The sequence below is a fragment of the Canis aureus genome, chromosome 6, assembly GCF_053574225.1.
Source record: "Canis aureus isolate CA01 chromosome 6, VMU_Caureus_v.1.0, whole genome shotgun sequence".
NCBI lineage: Eukaryota > Metazoa > Chordata > Mammalia > Carnivora > Canidae > Canis > Canis aureus.
The window spans coordinates 58,731,651-58,751,806 of NC_135616.1; the positions used below are offsets into that span (position 1 = coordinate 58,731,651).

Consider the following 20,156-nt stretch of genomic DNA (forward strand, 5'->3'; position numbering starts at 1 on the left):
TCATACTGTGTAGGTGTAAATTGCAGTTCTGTTACTTCTAGTTGGGTGAACTTATACAAGTTGTTTTGCATCTGAGCTTCATTTTCCTCATCAGTAAAATGGGTAGAATAATAGGACTTTCTTTATTAGGACTATTTGGTGATAACTAAAAGTACAATTGGGTTTATTTCAAGATAAGTGCGTTATTCTTTTTATGAGGGGGTCTCCTGAGAATAAACATGGAACAAAGTAGAGTGGGAAATCTCGAGAAGAGGGAAGAAGAGAAAATGCAAAGAGTTTAATTGAGGAAGAGGAAAGAAAGCAGGAGCTTTCTACTATATCAAATTCTTTCTACTTTAATCTCCATACATTAATCAGATTTATCACTTAAAATCCACATTCTGTTCTCCCTAACTGTAGCCTCAGTTAATCTATTCATTGATTTTATAGTTATAGATAGTTCACCGTAAATCCTTCACAGTGACAGGTGCTTTTCCCTTAGAGCAGGACTCACACACTGTGATTCTCCAGCATAAAAATCAAGCGGCTCAAAACTAACACCATTTCCATCTAGACTCGGAAAGCAAGAGAAAGAGACCCCATATGAGAATGTTACTGAGCTGAGGAGAAATGGGAGCATGGATGCTTGACTACATAGACAATAAAATCAGGTAATTGAAAGAGACCCTTATCAAGATAGGCAATAAAATCAAGAGTGAAGATGATTTTGCCAGGCTGGAACAGGAGATTGACACGATCGAGGTATTAGAGTGGGCTAACTGCTGGAACAGACAGTCTCCAAATCTCAGTGACTTAGTACAAGTTTATTTAATTATTTACTTATTGCTCGTGTCTGGTGCAATTTATGAGATGGTTAAAAGGAGATTGTTTCATGAAATCATTCAAGACCAACATTCCGTCCATTTAGTCACACTCTGTCCTCCCCCAGCGTCCTGGTAAACAAGGAAAGAGAGGGAGCAGGAAGGGTTTCATGGGAAGTCTTATGGGCTTGGTCTGGGTTCTCATTCCACTGGCCAGAACCCAGTCACATGACTATATTTATTTGTTTATTTTAAAGATTTTATTTATTTATTCATGAGAAACACAGAGAGAGACAGAGACACAGGCAGGGTGAGAAGTAGGCTCCCTCCGGGGAGCCCGATGTGGGACTCAATCCCAGGACCCTGGGATCACGACCTGAGCTGAAGGGAGACGCTCAACTACTGAGCCACCCAGGTGCCCCACATGACTACATTTTTTTTTTCATGACTGCATTTAAACACAGGGGAAGCTGGGGGAAATTTGTGTACCTCTGATCCCAAGGGGAAGGTAGAAATTGTTTTGAGAACACTTTCCAGTCTCTGCCAAGAAGGATGGAATGCAAGAAGGTGGTGAAGAGCAAAACCCTAGATTTAAGTTCAGAATGCCAACTTCACTAATACAGGAAAGACATGGACTGGCTCAGCCATTAAAATAAAAACAAAAACAAAAACAAAAACAAAAAACCAATCTGGGATTGGAAAGAAATGAGGGGTTCTGGTTGACTATGAGATTACTGTTAGCCAAGAATATTTTTGTCTTGAAAAAAAAAAAAGGAATGTAAATGTGTTAACAATACTTTAATAAAACAAGTGGGAGAATTTAAATAAATTTACTATATAAATATTAAAAAGGAATGCAATATTCAGGAGTGTTAATAAAGGAAATAGATTTCATACATATATGAAAGATCATATATATGTATGAAAGATCATAAACTGTCTTCGCTTTTGATTAGCTCTGTGTCCTTGACGAAGATACTTATCTGAGCCTCAGCTAGCTCAGCTATAAAATAAGACTAAACTCGTGGTATGTATCAGGTATTAGTTAACTGTTGCCATACTTATGGACATAAAAGTAACCCCCAAACTCAGTTAAAACAATAATAATTTTTCTCATTCATGCATCTGTAGGTTGGCTGGGTTTAGTGTGCTTCAGGCTACAGGTCTGCGAGGAGGCCATTTGGTGTTTTCTCTGGTCACGTTTATCATAGGTCTCAGGCAGAAGGAGAAGCTCCTGCAGCTAGGTGGGGGGAAGCAATTCTCATGGCCAGGGCAGGTAGGCAGGAAGAAGAGGGAAAAAATGCAATGCCTCTTTAGATCTTGGCCAGGAACTGGCACCCTGTCACTTCTGTCCACATTCATTTGTCCAGAGTGAAGTCACGTAGCTACACCCAGTATCACTGGGGGAGGGAAATGAGGTCCATCCATAGGAGTGACTGATAGTGTGAAGTCACATAGCAAAAGGCATTCTTTCTAATCCACGTGGGAATGAGGATTCAGTCTACCACACTGACATTTATAAGATTGTGGTGATGATTTAAAAATATGTAAAACACCCAGTACCATGACTGGTAGCACAGGGGCTCAGTAGATAGACACAATGAGGATAGTTATGTTGATGATAATGATGTGTTCAGAAATTGTATCCTGTACTCTCCATGGCTCAGAACACAGCTACTGAATTGTGTTTAATTTTGGTTGCCATCTTTAAAAAGAAACACATTAACAAGCTAGATTGCAAGCGGAGAAGGTTTAGCATAAAGGCCTGGGAATCTAGAAACTATTGAAGGAACAGAAAATATTTAGTCCAAAGAAGAGTGGCTCATATAAAAAAGCAAATGCACCCAAATTCCGGAAAGGCTTTCTCATCACAAAGGAATAAACTTGTAGAATAATGGAAGGAGCTGCCAGTCGGGGGTGGGGGATTCTCTTAAGAGTTAAGCAGATAATGGGAAGCCCACAGACATTTGCTGTGGAGAAGCAAGGCCCCGGCTGTTAGCTTGCTGAGCAAGGACAAGCATAGCAGGAGGCAAAGAGTGGTGACCTGAGCCTTTTTCTCTACAGCTGAACAGATTTGCTGTGGGGAGCAGGTCAGGAGGTCAGGGCAGGGCTGAGCTTTCTGTGCCTGGGAAAACACAGATCTTAGCTCCCCCTTCAGTTCATTCTGGTCTCATAGATTCACTGGCCCTTCATTCCAAGGAGTGTGTTGTATTTCCTGGGGATCCTACAAACACACTGCCTTCAGTGCTCTCTCCAAGCCCTGGAGCCCCAACTGGACAGGGTGAAATTTGGCCAGCAGTGACCTCGTCCTCCTCTAAGCTTGAGTCTCCCCTCCCCATTTCTCCCAATCAGCCTTAATTAAACTGTTTGAAAGCTACAGCTTGATTTTAATTAGAGCAAAATTGGGAAGATTAGAATGAAATTGGCCAATCATTGTTTACGGGCCGTTGTTTGAGAACACAGCAGGCTGCTAAATTACCTACATGCCAGGCTGCTTGAATTCTCCCAGAATAGGGGAAGATGCAGGGGCACAGGGGCTTTGGGGGCAGGCCAGCCTCATCTCTGCTCTTGCTCCACCTCCTGGAGTTATAGGGACCAAGATAGGATTTAACCAAAGAGTTCCCAAATTGAAGGCTTCCTGCCTTGGAATTCTTCCTTGGTGAATACAAGGCCAGAGAATTTCCTGGGAGGGACACCTGGATGGATCAGTGGTTGAGCTTCTGCCTTTGGCTCAGTTGATCCCAGGGTCCTGGGATTGAGTCCTGCTTGCTTCTCCCTTTGCCTATGTCTCTGCCTCTCTCTATGTCTCTCATGAATAAATAAATAAAATCTTAAAAAAAAATTTCCTGGGAAATAGGACAGAGGGCTATGGTGGCTCCTGAGCTTGAGCCCAGATAGAAAAGTCCTTCAGAGCAGAATCCAGGTTCTTGTCAGCCTCCACCCCTGATCGAATGAGACTTGGGTCACTTTTTGCAGTTTCTCTGTCTCTTCATCTTTAACCTAGAAAAGGTGAGTAGTCGCTAATGATGGTTCTGTTTCCTCTTTCCCAAGATTCTTTCTTGAATAGGTAAAATAGTTGAACTTATGTGAAAATTGTGTACGATTTTTTTTTTAATGAAAAGAAAGCTCTACACCCATGTAGGAGATTATGGTTTTTATTATAATTTCTTTTTATAGCTCAGATTAATCATGTCTTATTCATTATAGCAGTAAAGGCTCTAATAGCTAAGTACATTACAGTAATCTGTTGTTGAGATAGAAATCTCCTGATGATGTGATGTGTCTAGAAATACTGCCTTCTGTACAGGAGCCAAAGCACGATATATCCCTCAGCCCCTAAAATGTCCAGCTAAAGTGTGTGAAGCCATATTAGCTGACTCACTGAGGTAAATCGCTCATTGGTGGATTGAGTTCTGTGGTGGGAGCAGTAGCCCCTGATAAGAGGTATGTTTGGCAGAAGGATGAAGAAAGAGAAGACTTCCTTGTGTCTGGGACTGTTTAGGAAAATCGGTGGTGTTATTGAGACTCCTGTGTGAAACTGGCAACTCTCAAGGTAGCTGGGGATAGTCAACTCCCCGAGACAAAGTTGAGCTCAAAGACCTTTGGGTTTATCCAGAACTCTGTATGTGAGAACATTTCCCAGGGTCATTGGTTGACAGTTTACATAGACAAAGTCAAGTCACAGGAAAAATGATGAGAAAACTATTTGTGTCTTTGGCTAAGGCCAATCTTTTTTGGCTCCAAACTTCTTAAATATTTTATTTAATGACCTGTCCTGTGTCTTCCATCATTTTTCAAGGAAAATGGAAAAGCCAGTCATACATATTCTTTTTCTTACAAGCTTGGTTCCTACCCCAAACAGCCTCTTAGAGAATGATAACTCAGTCCCTTTCAGCGTGGCAGACCCTTTGAAAACTCAAGGTTGGAGGAGGGTATGCCCCAAAATAGGTTACTGGAAGTGGATCAGGAAGCTGAAGAAGAGAGAAGGGCGGTATTTCCTATCACGACAGCCTACTCTTTCTGCCATTGTTTGCAAAGTGGTGCTTGGAGGTGGGCTTCCTGGGTTCCACAGCTGCCAAAAGACTTCCCCCCAACCTCACTGGGAGTCCCAGAACCTATTCTGAGAACTGCTGCCTGACTGAGCAGGTGATGATTGGTTGGCTCTGCTGGAAACAGCACTAATTGTCTCCCCAGGAACCCCAGCCTGGGGTCTAACTCAGGAGGAACACATGGGCTTCTAGCACTCTCGGATGCACTGCCACTGGAATGGGGGGATGCCAAGCCTGCAGGGGTGCCATGGGAGAGGGGCTGGGTAGGGCTGCATACTCAGGGTATAGAAAATGTGACATTCTAAATGACAGCCATACTGGTGGCCTTGGAAATGTGCCCAAACATGCGTCCCACACAGAAATGGAAATATAGGTCTATTGGAAAATGGGTAACAATTAATCTATCTATTAGCCCAAGGTCTCAGCACAAGCACATGTATTGCAGATCGCAGTATTCATTGTCACCAGATTGCAGCCTCATGGAGGCATAGTTTTGTTTTTGTTTTTAAACTGTGGAATTCTTTCTAAAATACTCTCTCTCTTAAGGCTTCCCAGGGAGGGAGGTTTCATAGGTAATATCTCTTCATGGGAGCTGAATCAATGTTCTCAGTTTACAAGCCAGAAAAGTGGTGCTTCAGTGCTGAGCTGCTAGAAACAGCCCCTGGGATGGAAGACCCCAGCTGTGCTCTTTCTGAGTCTTTCATGGCCAGGAGTGGGGGACCCTGCAGGGGGGCACACTTGCTGGCACAACTCTTGTTGACTTCGTATAACTTGGAAGAACCCAGTGCTGCAGTGTGCCTGGTGACGTGAGAGTTAGTAGCTGCAACTTGGAGGTGGTCTTTATTTACATCTTTCAAATTAGGAACATCATCAGAGGTCTTCTTGCTTCCAACCCAGAGCCTGGTCCTGTGCCTGAGTCCTGCCAGAGCTCCTGTTTCCAGAGCTTGGTAAGGCTGTGGCTCTCCTATTGCAGGCCTTTTGGGGTTCTGGGGAAATCCCTAAATTCATGTACAACCAGAAGCATCATTTGTTGGCAATCTGGAACATTAGTGTTAAGCAGTTTGGGACAAAGATGACTATGATCATTTCAGAATGTGTAGAGAGATTTTTGGATTATGCCTACCACATTCTCTGTGTTGGTGTGTATAGCAGTGATTGATCACACACTGGTTTGACCTTCCAACCTGGATCATACGTTTCCTAAATTTTGTTTTGATTGTTATTAATGATTTTATGGGTATGTTAACCCTTTGATAGGAGTGTGTGTTGTTCGCTGTGGGCTAACGTAAAGCATGATGGAAAATGGAGTAGACTTCTGTTGATTATAGTGCCACATGGACACCTTTGCAGGTGGAGTCCATGCTAGAGAGTTCTGGTCACCCTTTGGCTTAACCTGTGAGCCCCTTAGTGGTCTCTGCTGATCTAAAGGCATTTTCCACGGGGGCTTCACTACTGTTTGAGATGTTTGCTCTCTCAGACTGTTTACTGTGTAACAAACACAGTGGGAGAAGATTTTAAGAGAAATGGCTAAATTGAAATGGAGATTTACTTGATGTCTTAATTGAAACAAAGATGATGGCTTAATTGAAGCAGTGTGTGTTAATATAATTGATATATAGAAAACATCCTTTTCCTAGGGAAAAAAAAAAAGAACCTTGATTATTTTATTACTGGAAAAAAAACCTGCTAAACGAGAAATCGGAAATGAACGTTTATTCTCTGAATAGCTCAGGCTGCCTTCCAGTATTGCCTTCTGAGGTTTGCAGATGCTGGAAAGAACCAGGTTAATAAGCTCTGTAAGTACATTTTTACCACTTTCTGGCTCAAACTCCTTTCACAGATGTTTCCACCATTATTTTGATTCAATGAAGAGCCCCAAAGGGTGGGGAAGAAACTTAGTGAAGTAGAAGAGAAAGCCACTGGGCACCCCCAGAGCCTGAACTGTGCTGCTGGCAGGTGAGGCCTATGCCTGGTTCTGGATTGACACCCCAGTACAGTTCACAGAAGTGGCTTTTGTGGGTTTTTTTTTTTTGAGGGGAGGAGGGAGGTTCAAATATAGTTTCCATCCTTATGTATCTATTCTTTCTCCAATAAAATTCTCTCTTCCTCTCTCTCTCTCTCACATACACTCTCTTCCACTCACAAAATCGTGATTATTCTTTTTGAGTTTCACAGGGTAGGTGAAATAGCATGGTGGTAAAAACTGTGGACTGTGAAACCACACATCCTGTGTTTAAATCCTGACTCTGCCACCTACAGGGTGTTACCCACTAGGCAAATTAACTTATTTGTGCCTCATGTCCTCATCCATAAAATGAAGATAATGGTATTTTCCCCCTGATAGGGCTGTTTTGGATATTGTATTGGTTAATACTTGTAAGATGCTTGGGATGCCTGGCACATACTCAGAATTCATTAAATGTTAACCATTATTTTTTATTATTTGCTCATAAAATGCTTCCTAAGACAGTATCATTCATTTTTCTAAGTCATTTGTTATTCTGTGTTATGATTTCCTGAGCAGCCATAGGAGTTGGAATCAAGCCTTTATCTTTGATTTCTCCCATGGTACCTGTGTATGGACTTGATTTTTAATTAGGTCTCAATTTCTCCTTCTGCAAATGGGTGTATTGGAACCACCTTAGTTCAGAAAGGTTTTGCTTTGGTGTATATGCTACACTGCGTTTTGGATATGTGATAAATTCATGTTTATGTAGATAACTAAATGGAACGAAATGCTCCAGGTAACTAAATAATTTTGTTAAAAGATGGCAAACATTTAAAAATAATTAGGGTACCATAAAATACACTTAATCTCCACAGGAGAAAATTGTGTTATGGAAACAGCAGTATGATACTGACTTGGGTTTTAATCTCAGCTCTGCCGCTTACTAACTATGTAACTTCATGCAAATGACTTTCTTAACCTCTCAGAGTCTCACTGTTGCTATTGTCACCACCATCATAGTTGTTAATAGCACTGGGGGAGGGTCAGGACAGTAGCTTTTTGTTCTGGTTCTGGTAGCAATTGGTTATATGGTTTCAGCCAATCCCTTCCCTCTCCGTTTCATGGTTTTCTCATAACATAAGAGGAATGGAATAGGCCTTCTCAGCTGGTATGCATGCTGGCACTGCAAATGGATACGGATAGGTATGGGTATGGACAGGTATGTCCATATTAACCCTTTTAGCTCTTCGGGCAACTGGACAAAGCCTGGGGTAAATGAGCAAAGATGTCTTTAGCTTTGGGGCAACTGGGCAAAGTCTGGACTTCCTGTGCTTATCTCCTCAGTTCTGATCCCAATGTATCACATAGAGAATCTTCAATGTACATGATAATGTGAGAAAGATTGGCAAATAGTACTAAAGTGTTTCTTCTAATTCAAACAGCCCTGAGTTGTGTGACATCAGGCATATTACTTAGCTTTCTAAACTTCTGTAGCCTCATTCATTTCACTAATATATGCTCAAAACTCTTTTTGATTTGTATAAAATATATGATTTTCCAAGTCTGATGTTGGACAAAGAGAGATAAGAACTGAGGAAGAGTTGGGACACCTGAGTGGCTCAGCGGTTTAGCACCTGCCTTTGGCTCAGGGCATGATCCTGGAGTCCTGGGATCAAGTCCCACATCTGGCTCCCTGCATGGAGCCTGCTTCTCCCTCTGCCTGTGTCTCTGTCTCTCTCTCTCTTTCTCTCTGTCTCTCATGATAAATAAATAAAATCTTAAAAAAGAGAGAACTGAGGAAAAGTGCATAACTCCAAAATAGTTGCTTCTTTTGGTGACCTTAAACATCATGAGTGTAGCAGAAATTGTTGTTAGACCCATTGTAGGAGGTTGGAGCTGCTGATCATTAACATTGCACATAAAGCACAGATCTGGATGGGGGTTCTGTACTTGTGGGACTTTAGAGTGTGGACCATGGGTTCAGAATGTGCCCTATGGTGTGGATGTTGTCTGTGTCAACTGAAGACGATGGAAGAGGGCCCAGATTCAGTTTACCAAAGCATGAGAAAATGCCATCTGTGCCTTGATTTACATATAAAAAAATGCACAAAATCATGCCTGTCAGTTACATTTTATAGTCAAATCTAAGTCTCCCCTTGATATGCATACACCTTTAGGGTGCTTTGTTTTCATTTCAGATCAATTGCTAATAGGCAGTTGCTTCTATGTATGCTCATCTTGTAACTTTTTTATCTAGTCATCAATAATTTTCCAACAATTAAAGGATTAGGAGAGCTATGATATAAAGCAAATTATTTATTTTACATAAATAAAACAAATGAAGGAATATCCCAATCATTCAACAAAGGTATCTTCTAACAATATGACAGGTTAGAACTTCCAGCATTGTTCTATGCTGTTGAATGAAACCAAAGAATCACTCTTGCCTTCATAGAGTTTATCTTTTACTGGGAGAGAAAGAGAGTTAAAAAATGTATTATAGTGGGTAATGATAAGTGTTTAAAAAAAAAAAGATACAGAAAGCAGAGCTTGGGGACAGAGAATGAGAGAGAGAGGGTGCTCTTTTGGATGGGATGGTCAAGGAAAGCTTCTTGTGGGAGGTACTTTTTAACAGTCCTGATTAAAGAGACTGAGCACACAATGTGACCACCACTTTTTATTTATTAAATTCAATTAAAGTGGGAGTCACCTCTATAGTAAGATGATCTTTCCTTTTGGTGAGGGATTTTGACCATTGTAAGAAATTATGAAAAATGGACGAATGCCTGCCTTTTATTTCTCCTAGCAATCTAAATCATAGAATAGAAATTCTTTATTAGTTGATGAAATCTGTGTGTGGCCTACCACAAAGCAGTGAAGCTGGGTTTGGTGTCAGATTCAAAACACTATCCCCAACACCCAAGTCAAACTTCCTGTCTAAGCTTTCTTCTAAGAGGCTTATGGTTTCAGGTCTTAATTCATTTTGAGTTGGTCTTTGTGTATGGTGGAGGATAGGGGTCCAGTTTAATTCTTTGGCGTGTGGTTATTCAGTTTTCTCATTACCATTTACTGAAGAGACTGTTGTTTCTTGATTATGTATTTTTGGCACTTTTGTCACAAATTAATTGACCATATACGTGTGAGTTTGTTTCTGGGTTCTTTGTTCTGCTCCACTAGCAATGTGTCTGATTTTGTTTTTGTTTTTGTTTTGTTTTAGTTTCAGAGGTAGAATTCAGTGATTCATCAGTTGCATATGACACCCAGTGCTCATTATGTCACGTGCCCTCCTTAATGCCCATCACCCAGTTACCCCATCCCCCATCCACTTCTCCTCCAGCAACCCTATTTGTTTCTATGATTAAGAGCCTCTTAAAAAAAAAAAAGAGCCTCTTATGTTTTTTCTCCCTCTCTGTTTTTATCTTATTTTAATTTTCCTTCCCTTCCCCTATGTTCATCTGTTTTGTTTCTTAAATTCCACCTATAAGTGAAATCATATGGTATTTGTTTTTCTCTGACTGATTTATTTCACTTAGCATAGATGCCAATGTGTCTGTTTTAAATGCCAATGCCATACTGATTTGATTACTATAGCTTTGTAATATAGTTTCAAATTAGGAAGTGTGATGCCTCCACCTTCGTTCTTTTTTCTCAAGATTGCTCTGGCTATTTGGAGTCTTTTGTGGGTCCATACAAATTTTGTGATTGTTTTTTCTTTTTCTTTTTTTCTTTTTTTTTTAAAGAGATATTTATTCATTCATTCAGAGAGAGAGAAGAGAGAGGCAGAGACACAGGCAGAGGGAGAAGCAGGCTCCATGCAGGGAGCCCGATGTGGGACTCGATCCCCGGTCTCCAGGATCACACCCCAGGCTGCAGGCGGCGCTAAACCGCTGCGCCACCGCCACCGGGGCTGCCCCTGTTTTTCCTATTTTATGGAAAATGCCATGGGAAGTTTTATAGGGATTACAATGGATCTGTAGATTGCTTTGAATAGTATGGATATTACAATATTGCTTCTTCCACTCCATGAGCATAGACTATCTTTCCATTTATTTGTGTCTTCTTCGATTTCTTTCATCAATGTATCAGTTTTCAGTGTAGAGACCTTTTATATTCATGGTTAAATTTATTCCTAGATATTTTATTCTTTTTGATGTATTTTAAATGGGATTATTTTCTTAATTTCTATTTCTGGTTTTTTGTTATTAGTTTATAGAAATGCAACTGATTTTTATGTACTGATTTTGTATCTTGCAACATTGCTAGATTTTTTTTTTTTATTCTAACATGGTTGGTTTTTTTTTTTTTTTTTGTGGAGTCTTTAGGGTTTTCTATATATAAAACCATGTCATTTGCAAATTGACAATTTTACTTCTTTCTTTCTGAGTTGGATGCTTTTTAATTCTTTTTCTTGAGTAATTGCTCTGGCTAGGACTGCTTGTACTATGTTGAATATTGGCAGGAATGGGCAACCTTGTCTTGTTCCAACCTTAGAGAAAAAGCTTGCAGCTTTTCACCATTGAGTATAATGTTAGCTCCAGTCTTGTCATATATGGTATGTATTATGTTGAGGTATACCCTCTATACACTTTTTACTGAGGGTTTTTTTTTTAAATCATAAATCAATGCTGAATTTTGTCAAATGCTTTTCCTACCTATTGAGATGATCATATCATTTTTATATTCAGTTTTATTAGTGTGGTGTATCACATTGATTGATTTGCAAATGTTGAACCATCCTTTCATTCCTGGAATAAATCTGACTTGATTATGGTATATAATTCTTTTCATGTACTGTTGAATTCAGTTTGCCAATATTTTGTTGGGGATTTTTGCATATATGTTTATCAGGGATACTGGCCTATAATTTTCTTTTCTTATAGTGTCCTTGTCTGGTTTTGGTATCCGGGTAACACTGGCCTCATAAAATAAGTTTGGAAGTTTTCCTCCTCTCCTGATTTTTGGAAATATTTGGGAATCATTGGTAAAAATTCTCCTTTAAATGTCTGATAGAATTCACCAGTGAAACCATCTGATGCTGGATTTCTGTTTATTAGGAGTTTTTTTTTTTTTTTTTAATTACTGATTCAGTCTTCTTTCTAGTAGTTGGTCTGTTTAGATTTTCTATTTATTCATGATTCAGTCTTGGTAGGTTATATGTTTCTAGGAATTTATCCATTTCTCATACTTTGTCCAATTTATTGGTATATAATTATTCATTGTAGTCTCCTGTGATCCTTTCTATGTGGGTGGTATCAGTTGTAATGTCTCTTCTTTCATTACCAATTTTATTTATTTATTTTCTTTCCTTTTTTTTTTTCTTGGTTAGTCTACCTAATGATTTGTGTATTTTTAAAAATCTTTTCCAAAAACCAGCTTTTATTTTCATTGATCTCTTCTATTCTTTCTTTAGTCTCTATGCCATTCATTTCCACTTTGATCATTGTTATTTTCTTCCTTCGACTAATTTTGGGCTTAATTTGTTATTCCTTTTCTTGAGGTGTGAATTAGGTCGTTATTTAAGATCTTTACTTTTTCTTAGTGTAGGCATTTATCACTGTAAACATCTCACTTAGAACTACTTTTGCTGCATCCCAAAAGTTTTGGTATTTGTGTTTCCATTTCCATTTGTCTCAAGATTCTTTTTGATTTCTCCTTTGACCTATTGGTTTTACAGGAGCATGTTGTTTAATCTCTACTTATTTGTGAATTTTCCACTTCTTGTAATTTCTAGTTTCATACAGTTGTGGTTGAAAAAGATGCATGTTATGATTTCAGTCGTCTTAAATTATTAAAATTTGTTTTATGACCTAACATGTGATCTACCCTGAAGAGTGTTCCATGTGTGCTTGAGAAGAATGTGTTTTCAGCTGCTGTTGAATGAAATGTTCTGCAAATATCTGTTATGTCCATGTGGTCTAATATGAAGTGTAAGGCCAATATTCCCTTGTTGATTTTCTATTTGGATGGTCTCTTCCTTGTAGAAAGTGAGGTATTGAAGTCTCCCTCTATTGTTGAAGCATGGTCTATTTCTCCTTTCAGATCTGTTAATATTTGCTTGATATGTTTAGGTGCTCCTATGTTGGGTGCATAAATATTTACAAATGTTGTATCTTCTTGATGAATTGATCCCTTTGTCCTTATAGAATGACCTTCTTTGTCTCTTGTTATAGTTTGGCTTAAAGTCTACCTTAACTGATACAAATATAACTACCCCAAGTTTCTTTTTTCCATCCCTTCATTTTCAGTATAGGTGTCCTTAATGCCGAAGTGAATCTCTTATAGGCAGCATATAGTTGAGTCTTTAAAAAAAGTCTATTAAGTCACATTATGTCTTTTGATTGGTCATTTGGCCAATTAGACATGGGATCAAGCAATTGTTCTTCATGCTGCAGTGGGATTTGGGATAGAAAACACTTTGACAAATACCTTCTACTTTAATTAAAGTTTAACATTTCCTGTACAAAGGAAATAAATGATAATGTATTATTATGAACTTGCCTGCTTAGATAAATAAAGCCACACAATGGAAATTTTAAAAGACTTTGTTGGAACCTTGAATTATTAGTCATCTCTTTTCTTTTGTTTCCCTGGTAATATTTGGCACATGCCCCTCCTCTCTTAGTCCCTGGAGTTAGATGGGAGAATTCTATAGCCTTAAATTGGGCATGGACTTTTATTCACTTATTTTGGAATTCTTTTCTTTTTCTACTGCCCTATAATTTGTAGTCCATGGATTTGGGGAGAAAGTTAGAGCGAGCTTTAGTACTGTCGTGAAGAGCACAGTTGGGATGGGTGAGAAGGTTGATAAGACTTTGCCTTTTGTTGTTTCCTAAGGCAGCAGAGCTGGCCCTTGTGAGTATAATGTGAAAGACCATGAAGAATCTTTTCTTACTAATGGACATGGTCTTTTAAATTTCATCCCAGGACAAATTCCTCTTGGAAATGTATCCCCTTTAAAATGCAGACATTTCAGTGAGGAACAAAGCATGAAGATTAAAAGTCTAGATGGGACTAGAAAGGAATTCTTGCCATCTTGTGGAATAGGGCTTCTCAAAAGGTGGACCCTCTTAGGCCTTTTTGGGATATCCATGTTGACATCTACACTAATGGTGTGAAAATAAATCATCTTAATTTGAATTAAGGCAGTCTCGCCGAATGACACCAGTAGTCATGTATTCCTTATCATTACATACATGCACCTAAACACACACACGCACACACACAAATGCTAGATTCTTATAAGAATGTCCTTGAAGTAGTCAAGTTTATTAATTTTATTGGATCCTGACCCTTGAGTACATGTCTTTTTAATATTTTGTATGATGAATTGGAAAATACACCTAAAGCACATCTGAGGCTATTGAAGAATGATTGTCTCAGGGAAAAATGCTTTTGTGATTGAACTGTGAACTGAAGTAGCTGCTTTTTCATTGGAACTGAATTTTTCTTGAAAGAACAACCAACAGACAAACTATTGTTATTTATACTTTAGTATCTGGCAAACATTTTCTTAAAAAAAAAAAGGAAATGAAATAAACCTACCTCTTCAAGGAAAATGACTAACAGTATTTGTTGCCAATGATAAAATTTAAGCTTTCAAATGAAAATTAGAATTTTGGAAAACTCTTATTTGTCATTATGAGCTTGGTAGCAGTTCTAATATTTAACAACTTTACTCATGAGATTTGTGATATTAACAAATATGGTGTTTTTTTTAAAGGTATTTTTATTTATTTATGATAGTCACAGAGAGAGAGTGAGAGAGAGAGGCAGAGACACAGGCAGAGGGAGAAGCAGGCTCCATGCACCGGGAGCCCGACGTGGGATTCGATCCCGAGTCTCCAGGATCGCGCCCTGGGCTAAAGGCAGGCGCTAAACCGCTGCGCCACCCAGGGATCCCGTGTTTTGATATTATATAATAAAAAGTGTCACAATGTGGAAGATCTGAATAATTTAGTGATCTCATATTTTTTAGATGACCAGTGCATGATGTTTCAAAATCATGAAGGGTAAGAGGACACATTCAAAGTACAGTATAGAACACTGGATTTAATGTAGCAGAGTTATAAAGATGCATTGATTTGGTTTCAGATTCCAGGCTGTAGCTAACCTTTAAGGAATGACATTTGTTGAGTGAACAACAAATATCCACAAAGAAGAATATCCACAATTATCACAACAGATTGAATGCAGAAACAAGTATGACAGTATAGCTCTCTTCTACTAAGCCAAATATTGAAGAGACTTGCAAAAATGCAAAGTGATACCACTCTTCTTGCTACATTGGTTTTGTTTTAGGACATATGGTTATTGTAATAAAAATATGTTATTTATGTTATATGTAATTTACTGATGTTATCTTTAAATAAAATAACAAATTTCGGTTTTTTTCAGTTTTAATTTTTAAAGTGGCAATCCTCAATAGCCATAAGCCACATCATGGGGGACTCAATCATTTTTTAAAGTTTGAAGGGGTCCTGAGACCAAAAGGTTTGAGAAATGTTGCTGTAGATCAAACTCTTGACTTTATAAATGGGTAACTGAAGTCACGATATGTGATGTGACTCATCCACTGAGTAGCAACTGTAACTAGATCATATCTCTACAAACCACTGTTCTCATATTTTCATTGTTTGCATATTTCTCCCCATACTACACTATACCACATGACTAACTTTATATGAATAAGCTGATTAGCTACTCTCCAGTGAGAAAGCTGAATGGAAAAAGTTCTGATGGAAGTCTTTCTCACAGCCTGGGAAGGGGAGGCTGGGTGGGAGGACAGAGGACCTTTTTCTGTCACTGGGGGCCTCTATGTGAAGAGGTGTGTGTTGAGGGGAAGTGAGCGTGGTGCCAGTGGAGAAAGAGCATTACCTACTTCAGAATTTATGTTTCTTCTTCTTAAATACATTGAGTTTTTCTTTATCCCTTGATCTCTCCTCCAGGGAGTTTGCCCGTTGGAAAGTAAACAACTTGGCTCTGGAAAGGAAGGACTTCTTCAGTTTGCCATTGCCTCTTGCCCCAGAATTTATCCGGAACATTCGCCTCCTCGGAAGGAGACCCAACCTACAACAGGTTACCGAAAACCTGATAAAAAAGTACGGCACTCATTTCTTACTTTCTGCCACCCTTGGAGGTAAGCAACATCATGATCCTACACTAACTGGCTGCCAGATAATAGAAAATAGATTTAAGACCCATTGAGTAGAGCTTGAGCCTTCCTGGGTTTTGGTTCTTCCTGGCCTGTTATTGCCTGAGAAGCGTTTTCTTTCCGGTGCCTTTGAGAACGGTATGATCTCTTGATAACCAGATTCACCCCCAGAACATTGCTATTTGCTTATAAGCATCCTCCTGAGGAGGGGGTGTGGGGTAAGGAGGTTGGGGGACTGACAGGCTCCTACTAACTACTTGCCAGCAGGGGGCGCTCCCAGTTTTCTTTTAACAGAGCCTTCTAACCCAGCCGCTTCTCCGCATCTAATGTTTGCTGTGGCTCTAGTTATCAGACCCAGAGGCAAAGAAGTAAATGTCCATTGAGTCCCTGATCCCTACTTGCCTCCCTGAAGATTGGTAACTGGCCAAACAAATTCCAATGGTCCTGGGCTGCCTTGGGAGTGGGGATAGTGCAACCTGTGGCCAAATCAAAAGCTCTGAAGAGGCAGAGTTCTCTCTGCCCTGGGAAGAAGAAAGCAGGATTTTTTTTTTTTTTTTTAAGATTTTATTTATTTATTCATGAGAGACACAGAGAGAGAGAGAGGCAGAGACACAGGCAGAGGGAGAAGCAGGCTCCATGCAGGGAGCCCGACGACATGGGACTCCCGGGACTCCAGGATCACGCCCTGGGCCGAAGGTGGACGCTCAAGCACTGAGCAACCCGGGCATCCCAGAAAGCAGGATTTATTATAACATTTAGCTCATTGATGGACCAAAAGGATCTCTCCAAGGGTTCAGGCCAGCTGTCAGCATGTGGTAGGTGTTGAGTGTTTGATGGGGAGGAGGCAGGTTGAACTTCAAGGCTTTTGCCCTTTCTGAGGGAGCAGAAATATCCATGGTGACTTCTTATAAACAACTTGAGAGAGAAAATTTTATCTCCCCCATGGAGGTAGATTGCCTGAGAGGGAGATCAATAAAGGATGTTAAATGGATAAGCTGGAGGGGAGGGAATGAGCTATGGAATAGTTAAAGAATGAAGGGAAAGGGAGGAGGGCCTCTGGAGCGGTGATGCCTGTTACCCCGTGTACTGTCTGAGGAGACCATTCTAAAGACAGTGATGGGTAAGAGGTCGTCTGCAGGGCCAACGCACTCCTTCTGAACTCCCGACTATTCTAGCCAAGGGTTTCGTGTTCTAATTGGTAGGGGACTAAGGAGCAAAAGGCCTCACCAATGAACCTGTGTTATTTGTGATAGGAGAGGAGTCTCTGACCATTTTTGTGGACAAGCGAAAACTGAGCCGCAAGACAGAGACAGCAGGAAGTGTACCTGTGGTCGGGGGCAGTGGAAACAGCTCTGCTGTGTCCCTGGAGACCCTGCACCAGCTGGCAGCCTCCTACTTCATCGACAGAGAGAGCACACTGAGGCGGCTGCACCATATCCAGATAGCCACAGGCGCCATCAAGGTAACAGCCGAGAAGCACTGGGAGAGGGGGGAGACAGGCAGAGGGAAGCCAAAGGGAGGCTGGAGTTGGAACTGGCTCTGAGGCAGCCAGGCCTGACTACTGGACGTGGGAAAGCACAATCAGCTCTACGGTAGGGGCCCAGGTCTTCACTGCATAACAAATAATCGTGTAGCTTCTACTCTGGGGCAGTCACTAGCCAACAGCCTATTGTGAAGGGTAGACAAAGTCCTTATTCTGCAGAGGTTACATTCTGGTGAGAGGTGAGGATATCAAACAAGTAAAAGCAAAGTCATTTTAGATAAAGATATAAAGAAAGGACAGAGTCAGAAGGTACAGATTTCCTGGGGTGAGAGAAGGGAACAGCTAATATTAGCCAGATTGGTCCAGGAAGAAGGGCACTTTGGATTTAGACTTTGAGGCTGACATCTGAATGACCTGAAGGAAGAGTATTCAGACGTGAGAACAGGTAAGTGCTAAGGCTCTGGGGCAGGAACCAGATTGGTGCCTTAGAACACAGAGAAGACTGCTGTGACTGTGGTAAGGTGAACAGGAAGACACTGATATGAGATGGGATTCAGATGTAGACTGGAACCAGGTCACATGGCCATGATATGGAATTTTAATATGTCAAAACACAATGAAAAACAACCAGAGAGTTCTAATCAGAGGAGTGATATGTTCTCATGCATGTTGGAAAATGATCAATAGTTACTATAACATTAATGATTATAACCTCCATCCCATCTTCTCTACTTACATCTAGGAGATTTCTAGGAAAGTTCAAGTTGTTTTCGGGGAGGGGAATACCAATGACAATACTTGAGAATGCTGGATTATTTTATTCTAAATATAAAGTTAGGGTGGTGAGTGGTGGTCAGTCTTGTGCTATATGCTGCTTTTATCACACCCAAAATTTGAAGGAAGTTTTGTTCACTTATTTACTCATTCAGTAGATATTTATCGAACACCTGTTATGTGTCAGGCACTGCTCGGGGTACTGAGAACCCCAGAATGAACAAAACATATAAAGTCTCTGCCCTCATGAAGTTTAAATTCTTGTAATGGAGACATAATTAATTAAATATATAATGTCAGGTGGGATTGATGATATGAAGAAATGGAGCCAGGGTAAAGGAAAGAGAATGATGGGGACATAGAACTTTGGGGAAGACCTTTTTGAAGAAATACCATTTAAGGAGAGATCTGAATGAAGGGAGGGAAGGAGCCATATGAGTATATTGAGTGAGAGCAGATACAGTTGCCCTGAAGTGTGTTTGGGGTAATACGTGTTAGGATCCAGAAACATTGTGTCATGTAGCTGGAATGCAGTCAAAAGAGGGGTGAAGTGGGAGATGAGCCTACAGAGAAAACTTTATCTCCCCCCTGGTGGTATATTGCCTGAGACAGAGATCAATAAAGGATGTTAAGATCATGAGGGCATTATTGATTAGGGAAGAGAGGAGAAAGAGGGGTCATGGAGACCGATGCAGCAACTATTGCAGCGGTCAAGGAAGGAAATAATGGTGGCTTGCTCAGACAAACCTGGCTGTACAGAAGCAGTGAGAAGTTGGCAGATGCAGGATATATTTTGATGGTAGAACCTATAGGATTAGCTAATAAATTAGAAGAAAGGAATCAAGATTAACTGCAAGATTTTTGGCATGAGGAGTCAGATGAACAGTGAGTGATTCCATTTACTGAGAGGGACAATGCTGGGGGAAGTGCCAATCTGAAAGAAGCAAATCAAGAGCTTGGTTTTAGACACATTGAATTTGACATTCCTATTAGACATCCAAGAGGAGATATCTAACAGGCAGTTGGATATAAACACTAAGATTTCAAGAGAAAGGTCATGATTGGAGATATCATTTGGCATACAAATATATACACATGTGTAGTTGGTATTTAATACCATGGGAAAGAATGAGATGAGATCACTTGAGTAGTGGTAAAGCAGATGTAGGGTTGAACTGTGCAGCATATCAATATTCAGAAGTGGAGAAGAAGAGGAGGATCCAATAGAGGAGGCTGAGACCAGGCAGAAAGGTATGAAAAGAACCAAAGTCAAATCACAAGACCTTATGAAGCAAGTGTTTCACCAAAGTAGGAGCAGACAACTATGTTGTATGCTGTGGAGCAGTCAGAGAATGGACCTTCAATCTGGTAACATGGAGGTAACTAGCAATCTGGATAAGAGTGGTTTCTGTGACATAACAGGTACAAAAGACCGAGTATAGAAGGTTCAAGAGAGAAATCAAAGTGAGGAATCAGAGGAGTAGAGACAGTTCTCTAAAGTTTTTGCTATAAAAGCAAACAGAAAAAAAAATGGCTGATAGCTGGTGGAAGGTCAAGAGTGGTGGAGTTTTCGTTTTCAAGATAGAAGATACTCGAATCTTGGCAAGTTGTTTGAAATGATTCATAAGAGAGGGAGAGAATGATGCAGGAGCAACAGGAGGCAATTGCAAGGGCAGTTAGGTAGGCAGGAGAGGCTGATATTCCATGGAGGAGTGAGTCTTACATAGAGGCATAAACATCCCATCCTTTGTAGCAGGAGGCATTCAAGTGCACAGGACACCATGCAGTAGGATGCAGATGTGGTGGGAGGATGTGGTTGTCCTCTTGTGATTGATCCAATTCCTTATTTGCCAAGAATTGGAGTCCTTGGCTAAAAAGGAGGGGAAGGAATTGTTGAGGAAAGAATGTAGGAGATGGTTCCAGAAGACTGGGAGTTAGGTGTTTCAACTAC

At 40.2% G+C, this 20,156-nt stretch overlaps 1 protein-coding gene across 2 annotated transcripts in view; it reads left to right on the forward strand.

Moving 5' to 3' along the window:
* The window catches only part of BRINP2 (BMP/retinoic acid inducible neural specific 2), a 115,864-nt gene that overhangs the window by 78,277 nt on the left and 17,431 nt on the right, over nt 1–20,156 (forward strand). For both annotated transcript variants that reach the window (XM_077901793.1, XM_077901792.1), the window contains exons 3-4: nt 15,743–15,933; nt 17,202–17,410. In XM_077901793.1, coding sequence (XP_077757919.1) covers nt 15,743–15,933; nt 17,202–17,410 — 400 coding nt within the window. The remainder of the gene's footprint in view (nt 1–15,742; nt 15,934–17,201; nt 17,411–20,156) is intronic.